This window comes from Scyliorhinus torazame, chromosome 14 (genome assembly GCF_047496885.1).
Source record: "Scyliorhinus torazame isolate Kashiwa2021f chromosome 14, sScyTor2.1, whole genome shotgun sequence".
Lineage (NCBI taxonomy): Eukaryota > Metazoa > Chordata > Chondrichthyes > Carcharhiniformes > Scyliorhinidae > Scyliorhinus > Scyliorhinus torazame.
The window spans coordinates 58,384,066-58,399,986 of record NC_092720.1 but is presented as its reverse complement, the minus strand read 5'-3'; the positions used below and the strand labels follow the sequence as shown (position 1 = coordinate 58,399,986).

The following is a 15,921-nucleotide window of genomic DNA, read 5'->3' as shown; positions in this document are numbered from 1 at the left end:
TGATGCCATTTGTAGGATAATTGCTTTTAATCCAATCATAAGGTCAAGATCAGAAACAGTCTTGCAGCTTCTTTCGCTGGTTTACTACTTTTTTTTCAAAGTGCATCAAGATATATAAATCCCCGGGACCTGATGAAATGTATCCCAGGATGTTGTGGGAGGCTAGGGAGGAAATTGTGGGTCCCCTAGCAGAGATATTCAAATCATCAACAGCCACAGGTGAGGTGTCTGAAGATTGGAGGGTAGCAAATGTTGTGCCTTTCTTTAAGAAGAGCCGCAGGGAAAAGCCTACCGGATGGTGAGCCTAACGTCTCTGGTGGCTAATTTGTCAGAAGGTATTCTGAGAGGCAGGATCTACAGGCATTTAGAGAGGCAAGGAATGATTAGGGACAGTCAGCATGGCTTTGCGAGTGGAAAATCATGTCTCACGAATTTAATTGAGGTTTTTGAGGGGGTTACCAAGAAGGTAGATGAGGGCAGTGCAGTTGACGTTGTCTATATGGACTTAAGCAAGGCCTTTGACAAGGTACCGCATGGTAGGCTGTTGCAAAAGGTTAAATCTCACGGGATCCAGGGTGAGGATACAAAATTGGCTTGACGACAGAAGACAAAGGGTGGTGGTCGAGGGTTGTTTTTCAAACTGGAGGCCTGTGACCAGTGGTGTGCCTCAGGGATCAGTGCTGGGTCCACTGTTATTTGTTATATATATTAATGATTTAGATGAGAATTTAGGAGGCATGGTTAGTAAGTTTGCAGATGACACCAAGATTGGTGGCGTAGTGGACAGTGAATAAGTTTATCTAGGATTGCAACGGGATCTTGATCGATTGGGCCAGTGGGCCGATGAATGGCAGATGGAGTTTAATTTGGATAAATGTGAGGTGGTGCATTTTGGTAGATCGAATCGGGGCAGGACCTACTCAGTTAATGGTATGGTGTCGGGGAGAGTCTCCTGTCCCCAAAGAGATCTCGGGGTACAAGTTCACAGCTCCTTGAAAGTGGAGTCACAGGTGGACAGGGTGGTGAAGAAGACATTCAGCATGCTTGGTTTCATTGGTCAGAACATTGAATACAAGAGTTCGGACGGCTTGTTGAAGTTGTACAAGATATTAGTAAGGCCACACTTGAAAAATTATGTACAGTTTTGTTCATCCTATTATAGAAAGGATATTATTAAACTAGAAAGAATGCAGAAAAGATTTACTAGGATGCTACCGGGACTTGATGGTTTGAGTTATAAAGAGAGGCTGGATAGACTGGGACTTTTTTCGCTGGAGCATAGAAGGCTTAGGGGTGGTCTTATAGAGGTCCATAAAATAATGAGGGGCATAGATAAGGTAGTCAACATCTTTTCCAAAAGGTAGGAGAGTCTAAAACTAGAGGGCATAAGTTTAAGGTGAGAGGATAGATACAGAAGGGTCCTGAGGGGCCAATGTTTCACACCAAGAGTGGTGAGTGTCTGGAACGAGCTGCCAGAGGCAGTAGGAGAGGCGGGTACAATTGTGTCTTTTAAAAAGCATTTAGACAGTTATATGGGTACGGTGGGTATAGAGGGATATGGGCCAAATGCAGACAATTGGGACTAGCATGGTGGTAAAAACTGGGTGGCATGGACAAGTTGGGCCGAAGGGCCTGTTTCCATGCTGTAAACCTCTATGACTGGTTAATAGGTGGATAAAAGGTGTACATTGCTGTATTGTATCTGACTGGAGCATGTCTGATAGGCCAAATGGTTCTTCTTCACCCCAACACACACATTTCTCTTTCATGTGATTCCTGAAGTCATTTAAAAGTTATTTTCTGCAACTGGGGCATTTTGCTTGATAGATTTATTTTTGTGAAAAGTTACAACATAAAAATTTGACCATGCTGAAGTATAATAATTGCATCTAAAATTTGATTTCTGTTTCTTTTCTATTTCTATTCTATCTGGTTTGCATGGTAACCTCATAGTTGGTAATTCACCTGAATATTATAGTAGTTCATTGGCGGATTTATGTCCAATTATCTCATAGTTACGCAGTGGATATACATCTAATATATCAGTCTGGGAGGATAGATATTTCTATTAATCCAGGATTTCAGAAGAATTTGCCCACGTTTCCTGAAAGTGCAGTATTGGATTTGCTTTCAATTTTCTTGAGAGTCTAGTGGATTACGTTAATCGAGAAGGTGGCTGAAAGAGGATGCATTCAAGTTTTCTTATTTTACCGGCATATCCCTTTATTTGTTCACACATTGTGTACCCACGCCACCTTTTTAAGCACTATTGTAACAGAACATTTTGCACACGTGGGCAGTACTGTTATACAAATTATTAAGGACATATGTGTCTGACTGTTCATGCTTTACAGAATTCACCTTTTAGATCATATAATTCTGAAAATTGGGTATATTACTAATGCACACATACCATGCAAAGATGATCTTGCAAGTGCAGCAATCTCCTGGATTGTAAGTGCGCGTCTTGATTTCGGTAACATTTCAATTGTGTCTTCAACATTTACCTGCAGAGAAAACCAACAATCTGTGAGCACTCAGACACAGGGGGCGGGATTCTCCACTCCCACGCCGAAGTGGCCGCGCCGTCATGAACGCCGTTCACGACGGCGCGGAACGGCCACGGTCCCGACCGATTCAGGCCCTGACAATGGGCCAGTATCGGGGCCGCGTCATCTAAACGCGCCAGGCCTTGTCGCCCGCGTGAAAGCGGCGCCGCATAGATGACGCGGCCGGCGCCGCATAACGGACGTCATCCGCGCATGCGCGGGTTGGACGGCGCCAACCCGCGCATGCGTGGTTGCCGTCCTCTCTACGTCCGCCCCGCAAGAAGATGGGGGACGGATCTTGCGGGGCCGCGGAAGGAAGAAGGTCCTCCTTCAGAGAGGCGGCCCGACGATCGGTGGGCACCGATCGCGGGCCACCCCACATTCCAGGTGAAGCCCGGTGCAGGATTCCCCCCCACAGGCCGCCCCCCCAGCGTTCACGCACCGCCCACGACTGCAGCGACCAGTTGTGGACGGCGCCAGGGAGAACCCGCCGTTTTGGCCTGGCCGCTCGGCCCATCCGGGCCTCAGAATAGCGGGGGTGCCGGAGAATCGCCATTTTCGGTATCTACGGCGTTTCTCCGGCCTGCGGCCCGTGAAACTCGACCGGGCCGTTCCCGCCGCTTGGGAGAATCGCGGGAGGGCGTCGGACCGGCGTCCCCGGAAATTTTGGCGGCCCAGGCGATTCTCCCAACCGGCGTGGGAGTGGAGAATCGCACCCAGGATCTTCCTTCTTAATGCTACCGTCTGTACTTCATCAGTAATAAAAGATATCCAAGTTTAGTTTGCTCCCTGCCTCTGAAGCAATATGCACTTTATATAATGGAATAATTTAATCTGCTTTTGTTTGTAAAATTATACATATCGAGTTGTTAATTTTAATAACTGAAGCTGGCTTTATCTCAGATGATTTACGTGTGGTCATATCGCCTGAGGAGGTAGAGTTTTCCTGCAGAAAGAGTATTTGCTGTATTTTTGGTCAAATATGGACAAGCAATAGCACATTTGGGAGATTGCATGGATATTTTTCTGCAATGCTCACCACTGTATTAATTTACTTTAAAAATAAAAGCCCCACTTCAAGCTTCTGTCGAAGCTATTCATTTGATGGGTATAGTGCAAAAAGAAAGTATTAATTTTTAATTGTACTTTGTTAGTCACCCAACTATTAAGTAAGCTTTCAGAATGACCTTTAACATCTGTGAAAGTAACTAACAGTCTGAAATAATTTCAGGTAATTTGGTTAGCAGTATAATTACTTCCTCAAATCAAGAACAATTCAATGTACTTGCATGGGCGTTCATTTGTAACAGTGCGAGTGAGGTCAGATCAGTACAATGTCATAGTCTGTATGTTATTTTGCAGTGGTTCCACTGAAAACAATATCCATTAAGAGAAACAATTGGATAAAAGCATCCATGCTTCCTGCACACTTCTTCACGTCCAGCTCCATCATATACAGTTGTTATTCTCCTCACCGCTGCTACCACCTGTCATAATGATAACTGTTGTGCAGCACTGTATCAAATGCCTTTTGGAAGTCCATGTACACCACATTGCCCTCATCAACCCTCTCAGTTACCTTTTTGAAAAACTCCAGCAAATTAGTTAAACATAATTTTCCATTAAGATAGCCAGACTGACTTTCCTTAATTAACCAGCATTTGTCCATGTGACTATTAGTTCTGACCCGAATTACAGCTTCCGGAAGTTTCCCCACAACCAAAGTTAAACTGACTTGTCTATAGTTGCTGGACTTATGAAGAAGGAAAAAAACAAACAAAACAATGATGACACACTTTCAATGTCAGAAAGGAGCGATGTAATGTTGATTACTGAATGTGTTTCATCAATGTTGAACAGTGATGAAAGTCAACCAAGGTCAGATGGCACGTGGCCAGAAGTTAGGCTATATATGGCAGAATAAATTATGTGACACCCTTGCTAAACCTGTGACTTTGAGTGTTGTTCTTTCAGCCAGAGATGTGACACCACTCATCCAGTTCTATCATTATTCTACAAAGAACAATACAGCACAGGAAAAGGCCATTCGGCCCTCCAAGCCTGTACCGGTCATGATACCAATCTTGGCCAAAACCCTCAGCACTTCCTTGTGCCGTATCTCTCTTTACCCATCCTATCCATGTTTTTGGCGAGGTGCCTTTTGAACACAGTTAATATATCTGCTTCCACAACCTCCCCTGGCAACGCGTTCCAGGCACTCATCACCCTTTGTGTAAAAGAACCTGCCTCGCACATCTCTTCTAAACTTTGCCCCATGGACATTAAACCTGTGCCCCGTGGTGACAGACCCTTCCCCACCCTGGGAAAAAAGTGCCGACCCAGCCACTCTATCCATGCCTCTCATAATCTTGTAGATCTCTATCAGGTCACTCCTCAACCTCTGTCTTTCTAATGAAAACAGTCCGAGTCTATTCAGCCCCTCCGCATAGCTAACACGCTCCAGGGGTGGGTTTAGCACAGGGCTATAGAGCTGGCTTTTAAAGCAGACCAAGGCAGGTCAGCAGCACGGTTCAATTCCCGTACCAGCCTCCCCGAACAGGCACCGGAATGTGACGACTAGGGGCTTTTCACAGTAACTTCATTTGAAGCATACTTGTGACAATGAGTGATTTTCATTTCATTTCGTTTCAGACCAGGCAACATCCTGGTAAACCTCCACTGCGCCCTCTCCAAAGCCTCCACATCTTTCTGGTAGTGTGGCGACCAGAATTGTGCGCAATATTCCAAATGTGGCCTTACCAGGGTTCTATACAACTGTAGCATAACTTGCAGTTTTTATACTTGATGCCCTGCCCAATGAAGGCAAGCATTCCGTATGCTTTCTTGAACCAAGTACTTCCCCCTAATTCTGACCAAAGTCACCGTTACCCTCCTGTCCAGGGGTAGTCATGCATATTATTGGCCCATCTTACATCTCAGTACTTGACTTTCCTACCAATGAATCCATTCCATTCACTTACCTTCCATGTCTGAGCTCTAATTAACTCTATTTGTACGTCAGATGTGCTGCAAACTGCCTGATAAGAAGTGTAAGACCAGAAAATTCCTGTTCCATTTGGTAACAATAATACATCATACCACAGATCATTCCATACATGAGCAAAAATGACCAGTCTTGTTTTGAAATCTTGTGAAAAATGTGGTCTTATTAAATCTTTTCTGTAAATATTACTGTGGTATTATAGGTATTACGGTACCTGAGAGGCTGAAGTAAAATTGGTAGAACCTATATGCTTGCTATTGGCTGGAAAGTATAATAGCTCCGCCCTGGTAGATGGGGTATAAGAACCCGTGCCGTCCCAGCAGTCCTCATTCTGTACCTGAGCTGCTGGGGGAAACACCTAGCTTATTAAAGCCTTCAGTTGTACTACAACCTCGTTTTAGTGGTCATTGATCGTGCATCAATTACTAACGGTTATTAAAAGATGCTGCTGCAGCAGCAGCATTGTTCTAACAGTAGATATTACGAAAGGTGGCTGCAGTTAAAATATAAGGGCAGAAGTATTAGGATCAGGAGTAGGCCATTCAGCCCCACAGGTCCGCTCCCCCATTCAATAAGATCACGGCTGATCGGATTGTGACCTCAACTCCACTTTCCTGCCTGCTCCCCTCAACTGTTGACTCATTTGCCAAACAGAAATCTGTCTAACTCAGCCTTCAGTATTTTGAATGGCCCAACCTCCACGGCTCACTGGGGAAGAGAATTCCAAACACGAATGACACTCAGAGAAGACATTTCTCCTCATCTCTGTCTCAAATGGGGGACCCCATATTTTTAAACTGTTCCCCCTAGTTCTGATTTTCCCACAAGCGGAAACATGCTGATTTCGGCATCTACCCTGTCTAGCATCCCAGAATCGTATGTGCTTAAATAAGGTCACCTCTCATTCTTCTAAACTCTGATGAGGATAGCCCAACCTACGTAACCTTTTCAAAAAGGACACATCCCTTATCCCAGGAATCAGTCTAGTGAATCCTTCCTGAACTGCTTCCCCTGTAACTGCATTCCTCCTTATTGTAAGGTGACCAAAGCTATACACAGTATTTTGGATGTGGCCTCACCAAAACCCTGAACAGTCACAGCAAATTTTCCCTACTTTTATACTCCATACCCCGTGCAATAAAGACCAACGTTCCATCTGCCTTCCTAATTACTTGCTGTCCTGCATGCCAACATTTTGTGAATCATGTAAAAGGATACCCAGATCCCTTTATACCTCACTTGGGGGAGGCATGGGGCAATGTCCATGTGTGTGGGGGTGACCACAAGAGATCCGGGCATCTTTCAAAATGGTGGCCCGACCTCTGAGGAGTTGGTCTGGCCAGCAGATTGTCACAACCATATTGAAGAAAGAGTGTAAGGACAGTTCTAGCAACTACAGGCCAGCTAGTCTAACATCAGGAATGGATAAAGTTTTAGAAGTAATAATCAGGGAAAACAAATTAAAAGAGAGGTTTGAATTAATTAATGAGTGTAAGCACAAATTTATAAAAGTCAGATCGTGCTTAACTAATCTAATTGAATTTTTTGATGAAGTAACAGAGATTGTTGCTGGAGGGAATGGGGTGGTTTATGTCCATGTGAATTTTAAGAAAATGCTGGACAAGGTTCAAAAATGTTAATAATATTGAGGCTCATTGAATTGGCGGGTCAGAGTCCAATTGGATAAAAATAGATAGCCGATGTACAGAAAAAAGTGAGTCATGATAAATGGTTATTTTTCCTTTAGGAGGGTGGGAAACAGTGACGTACCCCAAGGGGCAGTGTCAGGACCATTGCTCTTTTTGCTATACATAGATGATTTGGATCTTTAAATAGAGAACAAAATTTCAAAACTTGCCGATGATTTCAAACTTGGAGTGGCAAACAGTGAGGATGGTACAAATCACCTACAACAGGAAATGGATGGGCTAGTAAAATGGGCAGGCAGGTGGCAGATGGAATTTAATACAGAGAATTGTGAGGTGACACATTTTGGCAGAAATAGGGAGAAGCAATATTGACTAAATGGCACAGTTTTAAAGAGTGTGAAGGATCAGAGAGACCTGGGGTGCATTTGTTTCAATCTTTGAAGGCAGAACATATTGAGAGAGTGGTTAACAAATCATGTAGGATCTTGTGCTTCGTAAATACTGACATTGAGCACAAAAGCAGGGATGTTTTCCCAACCTGTATAAAGCCCCAACAAGAGTACTTCATCCAGTTCTGGTCACCATACCTTCGGGATTATGTGAGGGTGTCTGAGAGTTTGCAGAGGAGATTTCCAGGGTTGGGGCGATTTTTAGTTACAAGGTTGGAAAATGTGGGATATTTATTCTCCTTGAACAAGTGAGCATAAAAGGAAGTTTGCAAAAGGCATACTAGATTATGGCAGGCTTAGGTAAGTAGACAAGGAAAAGTTGTTCCCATCAGTTGATAGTACAAGAACTAGAAAACATGGGTTAAAGACCTTGGGAAAGAAATGCAAGGGGAATATTTGGAAGAACATTTTTTATGCAGCAAGTGGTAATGACCTGGAATGTTGTGCCCACAGGAGCGGTAGAAGCGGAAACAATCAATGATTTCAAACAGAAATTGGATGGTCCCTTGACGGAAAATATTTGCAGGACTACGGGGATAAGGAAGTGGAGTGAGTTTGACTGGATTGCTCTCTAGAGAGCAGGCATAGACTCGATGGGCTGAATAATCTCCTTCTGTGCCATAAATTATTCTACGGAAAATTATTCTTTGAGGCAGGGTATCCACCGGCCGTGGCAGAAGGGGGGTGCGATTCATGCGATGACGCCCCGACGCCGGTCCGCGTGATGGGCCGACTGCCCGCCGAGTTCCGCCAGCGCCGTTCTCGTATGATCCTACCCAGCGGGACCTCGGTGTTCATGCTGCGGGGGGCAGCCTGGTGTGGGGAGCGGGACTCCGACCAGGAGGGTGGGGGGGGGGGGTGGCCTCCATGATGGCCTAGCCCGTAATCGGTGCCTACTGATTGGCAGGCCGGCTTATCCTGGTGGGGGCCTATGTTCTGCCGCGCCGGACTCCTGTAGCTCTCCGCCATATTGCGTCGGGGCCGGCGTGGAGAAGGCAACCCACACGCATGCGTGAACTCGTGCCGGCCGTAGCCGCATGCATGGACCAGTGGCGCCCGTTCTGACGCCTGTATCAGCAGCTGGAGCAGCGTGAGGCTCTCCAGTGCCGTGCTGGCCCCCTGTGCGGCGCAGGATCGCTGATCATAGGGGCCAGATGATGCCGTCATAAAACGCTCTGACATTTACGACGGCGTCAACACTTACCCCCAGGATCAGAGAATCCCGCTCCTGGTATCTCCCACAAGAGGAATCATTCTCTCAGCATCACTCTGTCATGTTCCCTCGCGATCTTATATATTTCACTAAGATCACCTCTCAGTCTTCTAAATGCCAATGGATACAGACCCAGTCTGTCCAACCTTCCCTCCTAGGATAACTCCCTCACCCCAGGAATTAATCAAGTTAACCATCGCTCAACTGCTTCCAATGCAAATCTGTCTTTTCTTAAATAAGATCAAAACTGTACTCAATACTCTGGATGTGGTCTCACCAATACCCCAGACAACTGTAGCAAAATATGGGGAAGCATGGTAGCACAGTGGTTAGCGCTGTTGCTTCACAGAGCCAGGGTCCCGGGTTCGATTCCTGGCTTGGGTCACTGTCTGTGCGGTGTCTGCACGTTCTGTGTGGGTTTCCTCCGGGTGCTCTGGTTTCCTCCCACAAGTCCCGAAAGACGTGCTTGTTAGGTGAATTGGACATTCTGAATTCTCCCTCTGTGTACCCGAACAGGCGCCGGAGTGTGGCGACTAGGGGATTTTCACCGTAAATGTATTGTGGTGTTAATGTAAGCCTTCTTGTGACAATAATAAAGATTATTATTATTATTATTATATTCCTACTTTTATATTCCATTCCCCTTTCAATATTCCTCTTGCAATGAAAATAATTTTGCCTTTTGTCTTCTTAATTACTCGCTGCACCTGCATACTAACTTTTTGCGCTTCATGTGCCAGGACACACTGATCCCTCTGTACCTCAGAGTTCTGCAATCTCTCTTCATTTAGATAATATGCTGCTTTTATAATCTTCCTATCAAAGCGAACAAGTTCCCATTTTCCCACATTATAGTCCATTTGCCAATTTTTGCCCGCTCATTTAACCTTTGCTTCATAACTTACTTTCCTACCAATCATTGATATAGATTGTAACCAATTGAAGTCCCAGCACTGAGGCACTCCACTCGTTCCATTTTCCCAATCAGAAAATGGTACATTTATGCCTCCTTGCTGTTTCCTGGTCGCTAACCAGTTCCCTATCCTGAATTCTCTATTGGATTTATTACTGATAATCTTATACTTAAGATCCTTAGTTTTGGACTTTCCCACAAGTGGAAACATTTTCAGTTGGTTTTCCATTCATTCCTTCTTGCACAGCACTTCCCACATTCTGGAACCAGGGGCAAAATCAGGGCCCACTGCTTCACGTAAAGGATGGTAGGAATTGAAACCGATCTTCCTCCTTCGTTCGATATGTCCTGATACCCTTATCCAACAAGAATCTAGTGATGAGTCTTGAAATCTCCAGTACCCACACATTTCTGGGGGAGGGAATTCCAGGTTTCCAATACCCTTTGTGGGAAGGACTTCCTCATTTCACTCCTGAACTGTCTAGCTCCAATTTTAAGATGATATTACCTCACTCTTGATTCACCCACACCATTTTTTTTGTATCTATTGAATTCTTTTCACATTTTAAACACTTTGATCAGCTCATCTCTGAATCTTCTAAACACAAGCCTCATTTATGCAACTTGTCCTCAATTTAACTATTTCAGTCCTGGTTCCGGTGAATTTCTGTTACACTCCCCTCCAAGGCCAATTTATCCTTACTGAGATGCAGTGCCCAAAACAGAACATAGTACAGTACTCCAGACAAGGTCTGACCAAGGCGCTGTGAAACACAGGATGAAATTCTCCGCCTTACACCGCGGTAGTAGAGTTACCAACGATGTGATGATTGGAAGATTTTTAGTAAAATTGGATTATAAATGTATTGGACAAGTGAGGGTTAAAAGCCTGGGGTTAGAATGTGTTTTAAAATTCTGTTCTGCAGGGTCTGGGTGGTTTCAGTAGCCAGCAGATAAAATTGATGACTGAATGTGCTTTTCAGTCTGGGCTAATGCATAGTGGTTTGCCTGGGGAAGTCCCTGGAGAGTTCATGTGCTATCAGTCCCTGGAAAGTTAATTTGCTTTTTAGCTTGGGGAGGTAAGGTGGAGCCAAGGAAGGCAGAGAGACATTTTGAAAGCATTAGAGAGAAAAAGGGCTGGATTCTCTGTTTCAGAGGCTAAGTGCCGGCTCAAATGGAGAATTCCCGGGCGTTTTACAACCGGTGAGGGGCTATCAGCGGGTGAAACACCTGGCTCCCGTGCCATAAACGGCCGGAGAATGGCCGGGTCCCCGGCTGCGCATGCACACGGCGACAAACTGCAGCGGTCGCACCATACAACATGGCACCGGACGTGCACGGATCCGACCTGCCAGATAATGCCCCCTAGACACCGTCTCGCCACCCCCCCACCAGCCCTCACTAAAGCCCCTCCTGGCCAGCAGCACAGCTCCCACCCGACTGTGGCGGCGCTGGACACAGTCCGTAGCTGCCACGCCAGGTTCCCGACCGCTGAGACCACATGTTCCCGCGCGGTCGGGAACTCGGCCCATCGGGGGAGGATCTCAGTGGTCGTCCTGTGGCCGTCCCAATGGCGTGCGGTGTGCTCCTCGATGATGCTGTTTTGGAGGGGGTGGTGGTTGCGAAAACAGGCACCACCCCCGATTCCATCGTCAAAAGGAATTCTCTGCTCAATCGCCGATTACGAAATCGGAGTCGGGGAAAGGAGAATCCCACCCATAGTCTCCCAAACGGAAAATGTCACCCATAGAGTGCAACATGTCTGACACAGGATGCATAGTTGTGTACCATTGTGTGTTTACCAGCTTAATGTGTAGCAGCTAAGCCCAGAAAGGAGTGCAATATTCCAAATAGCAGAATTTGGAGGTGGTTGTTCCCCAAGAATTAACCAATTTGGAGTTTTTTCAGGTGTTTGGCTCCTGTAGGTTAGCAACTGGTCGAGTCTGACACCCTAGTAAATAAGGTAATCATCAGGTTTAGGAAAGGCATTGACTCCATGAATTGGTACAGCTGTGCATGTGTGCTCTGAAACACAGAAGCTAAAATTCAACTAAACGGATGGCCCAAATTGGCAGCACGCTCAATATTTTTGCAGAAGGCCAATATTCCTGAAGTCATCATAGGTTGCTGCTGGTTCAAGGAAGATAGCACCAACCTGAAGGTTTTCCTGAAAACCATTTTAAATTTAGGTGGTCAGGGTACATACTTGGTCACAGATGCTGCGGCCATGTTGGAAATCAGTTTGACCTGGACTCATTCAGCATTGGCCAATAAGTGATACATTGGAGGACCAGTCGTTAAAGAACCTTATGTGGACATTCAGGAGAGCGATTGGTCAATGGTTCACTACCAGCTATGTTTCCTTGCTGGTTTATGTATGCAAGCTGCTAAAATTCAGTCTTCCAGGATGACTGAAGAAAAACAAGGTGTAATTACAAACCCTCGACCGAGGTTCTACAAGCGTTCAGGATGCATGATGTTATAACTGGCTATAGTAACAGGTGTCACATCACACAGCAGGTTTCTTATCAGAAGCAACACAGCCAAATGCTTAATCAAACGACTAGAAAAGAATATCTGAAAAGAAGTGAACTGTGGCATTCTCTAATAATTCATTGCGATTCAAAAACAATCACGAGATAATAAAATGACAATGTCAAGAACTGATATCAAAATTCTGAAAATTGGCAATAATGGTTGAAATGTATTTTTATGTGCATCTAATGGTTCACTTTCATCAAAGCGATGTTGTACTCTTTCCAGCAACACATACTTGAAATGGTGATTTTGCTCAGTCTTCCTTATTATTGTCTCTTGTCTAGTTTGACCTTCTCAGTTAATGTAGATCATAAAAGTCCTGCAGCTGTATTAAAATGAAGCTTCTTTTTGTTGCCAAATAAACAAAGTAAATCTTTTGCTTTTCATATAAGCTGATAAATTGAACAGTGCTGAGGAACGCATGCTTTCAGTGAAGCAACTGTAACTGGCAGACATAAAAAGAACGTTCCAGTTTGACAAACCAGGACAGACATACAGGAGGAGGGAACATAACATATCCCCTCACACTGCGGACAGGGGGCCACTAGCAGGTTGGGTTGGAAGCATACTTCAACGTTGTTCTTTAATTCAACCATGGCATTAGCAACACAAGTTTCCCAACCAAGTTTCCCAACCAACGACAAGAGGCCGGTTATGATGGCTTGCCAAAACTCTTTCAAAGGAAGGATTTCTAGTTAAAAGGCCTGGCAGGAGTCCAAATGGTTGATTAAGGAGGCTTCAGCAACCACAGAAAATGGAAAGGATGCCTGGGAAGGCTGCCCACACCCCTCAGTGTGTTTCATTCCTACCTGGAGGTCCTGCTGCAACACCTGAGGGACTGAAGTGAGGTAATGATTTCCAAGGGGTCAGAGGAAGAGGTCAGCCTGTCAAACCAAATTCTTCCCTGGGGTGCCTGACCTCCCCACATCAACAAATCCTGGACTTAGCTGACTCTGGGTCTTCTTGGGCCTGCTTGCAGTCCTTGCAGCGCCCACTACTGGATTCTGGTGCCGCTGGCACTGCTAGGGATGCTGGCCAATCAGAATAGCGTGTTGCTAGCAATGGTGGGGCTTCCTCCCACTGAGAGGCAGAAGGCCCACTATCTGCATCTTTCGGCCGCTGGCAGGGTGACATGGTTGGGGGGTGGGGAAACTTTTTTAAAATTTTGGTGGTTTGTGACCTACGTTTATAATGGGGGAAGGAGCAATGCAACACCCGGATCATGTCAGGTTTATGACTGGCTATCACTTTCCAGGGCTTTCAACCCCGTCACCTGTACCTGAGCCTATCCACCCCCACCCATAGTCTGCCCATAGTGTACAATATAAAATCTGGGAATAGAGGAAGGCATTCAGCAGCCATTGGAAATCTGTCCCTGTGGGATCAACCAGCAAATTGGTTCAGCAAGTATAATGGGCAGAATATATATAGCAGACAGAGTTTCCCCTCAGTCTCTTGCAACTGATGTGAAATTAATGATAACCTTAACAATAATCTTTACTGTCACAAGTAGGCTTACATTAACACTGCATTGAAGTTACTGTGAAAATCCCCGAGTCGCCACATTCCGGCGCCTGTTCGGGTACACAGAGGGAGAATTGAGAATGTCCAAATGATCTAATAGCACATCTTTCGGGACTTGTGGGAGGAAACCGGAGCACCCGGAGGAGGCCCACGCAGACACAGGGAGAACGTGCAGACTCCGCACAGACAGTGACCCAAGCCGGAATCGAACCTGGGACCTTGGAGCTGTGAAGCAACAGTGCTACCCACTGTGCTACCGTGCAGGCAATATTATAGCTTTTTGATTGATTGCAAAATGCTGCTGGACAAATTTTCTACCTGTCACTTAAAAATTACATCAGCGTTTGTATATCTATAGCCACAAAGCAAGTTTCCAAAAATACCTTATCACGTGGTGAATAACCATTTACTGTTTCATGCGGTAGAATGCAGATGAACACTTGGGCTGGAATCACCTGACAGGAAGCGAGGAAGGAGGTAGGTGGGCCTGAGAATTTGGCTGGTTGTCATCAGGACTGATACCCGATATCTTCCCACCTTCACTGGAAGTAAATCCTGTGCGGGAAGACCCGTGGTCAACCCTCACTTGAGTTCCTTAAGTGGCGAATTAACGGCCATTTAAAGGACTCTTCCCACCTCCGCTGTAATTTTTCAAGCTCCAGGTTGGCCTAGTGCCAACAAGTGGCCTGCATGACGTTAACTGTGCGGGCTGTATGCCATCATTTTCAGCAGAAGTGCAAGAGGATGATCCATTTTGGTCTTCTCCAGAGGTCTCCAACGTCACTTATGCTCCAGAACTTGCTATGCCCCTAGCCAAGCTGTTGCACGAAGGCAGCAACATTGGCTTCCTCCTGACCAAAGGGAAAATTGTCCAGATATGTCCTCCACAAAAAGCAGGACAAATCCAACCTAGCCAATTACAGTCCTATCAGTCTCTCGATCAACAAAGTGATGGAAGAGGTAATTTACAATCCTATTGCATTAAATCAGTATGTACCAATACAAGCAACTCATATACAAGCCTTCTTCAACAGCACCTTCCAAATCAGAAACTTCTACAACCTAGAATGTCAAGGACAGATGACACCTGGGAACACCACTACCTGCAAGCTCTGCGGGTCACACACCATCCTGCTTTGGAGCTATATCTTCATTCATTCACTGTCACGTGAAACTCCCTCCTGAACAGCGCTGTGCGTTTATGGACTGCCGTGATTCAAGAAGCTGGCTTATCACCACCTTTTTCATCGGGGGAGTGCAATGGAAGTTCACTAGACTGATACCAGGGTTGGCAGGACTATCCTATGAGGAGAGATTGGCTTGACTGGGCCTGCATTCACTCGAGTTTAAAAAGATGAGATTGGGGGACTTCCGGTGACGGGGGGGCGGGAGGCGGCCGCACAATGGAGGGCTCCCGTTCGGCAACGGCATTTTCGGGGCTTTAAGCCCGGTCCCAGGGCCCACGGAGGCGGCAGAATCAGGGAGAAGGCACGGAGGAGGCACAGTGAAGACACAGGAGGGAGAAAAAAAACAAAGAAAAATGTCGAGGGTGAGCAAAGAAACAGCCAAAAAAAAAACAGCTGAAGGTCCGTCGGGGAGTGGAAAGGTCACCGCGGGGTCACCAAGGAAAATGGAGGCTGGAGCACCAGGGAAGGCCGCACTGCTTACGGCTGAAGAAATAACGAAGGTGATGGCTGCGGAATTTGAAAAGCAGTTGGCGCAGATTGCGAAATGCATGGAGACGGTGAGGAAGGAGATGGGGGAGGTTTTGAGTGTGCTGGTGGAGGAGGCGGTTTCCCCGGTGAGGACGGAGGTGGCGAGCGCAGTGGCGGAGGTGCGAGAGCAAGGGGAGGCGCTGAAGGAAGTGGAGGAGACGTTATTGCAGCACGGTGATCAACTTGCCTCGATGGGGAAAGAGATGCGGAAGGTGATGGACACTAACAAGGATCTGCGAGGAAAAATGGAAGACCTGGAAAACAGATCCAGGCGACAGAATTTGAGGATTGTGGGGCTGCCCGAAGGAGTTGAAGGACCGAAACCGACTGAGTATTTTGCCGCGATGCTGGCAAAACTATTGGGGGA

General features: G+C 46.0%; 1 protein-coding gene across 6 annotated transcripts in view; it reads right to left on the bottom strand.

The window, feature by feature from the left end:
• The window catches only part of fam131ab (family with sequence similarity 131 member Ab), a 92,439-nt gene that overhangs the window by 18,552 nt on the left and 57,966 nt on the right, over positions 1-15,921 (bottom strand). For all 6 annotated transcript variants that reach the window (XM_072474250.1, XM_072474251.1, XM_072474253.1 and 3 more), the window contains one exon: positions 2,414-2,507. In XM_072474250.1, coding sequence (XP_072330351.1) covers positions 2,414-2,507 — 94 coding nt within the window. The remainder of the gene's footprint in view (positions 1-2,413; positions 2,508-15,921) is intronic.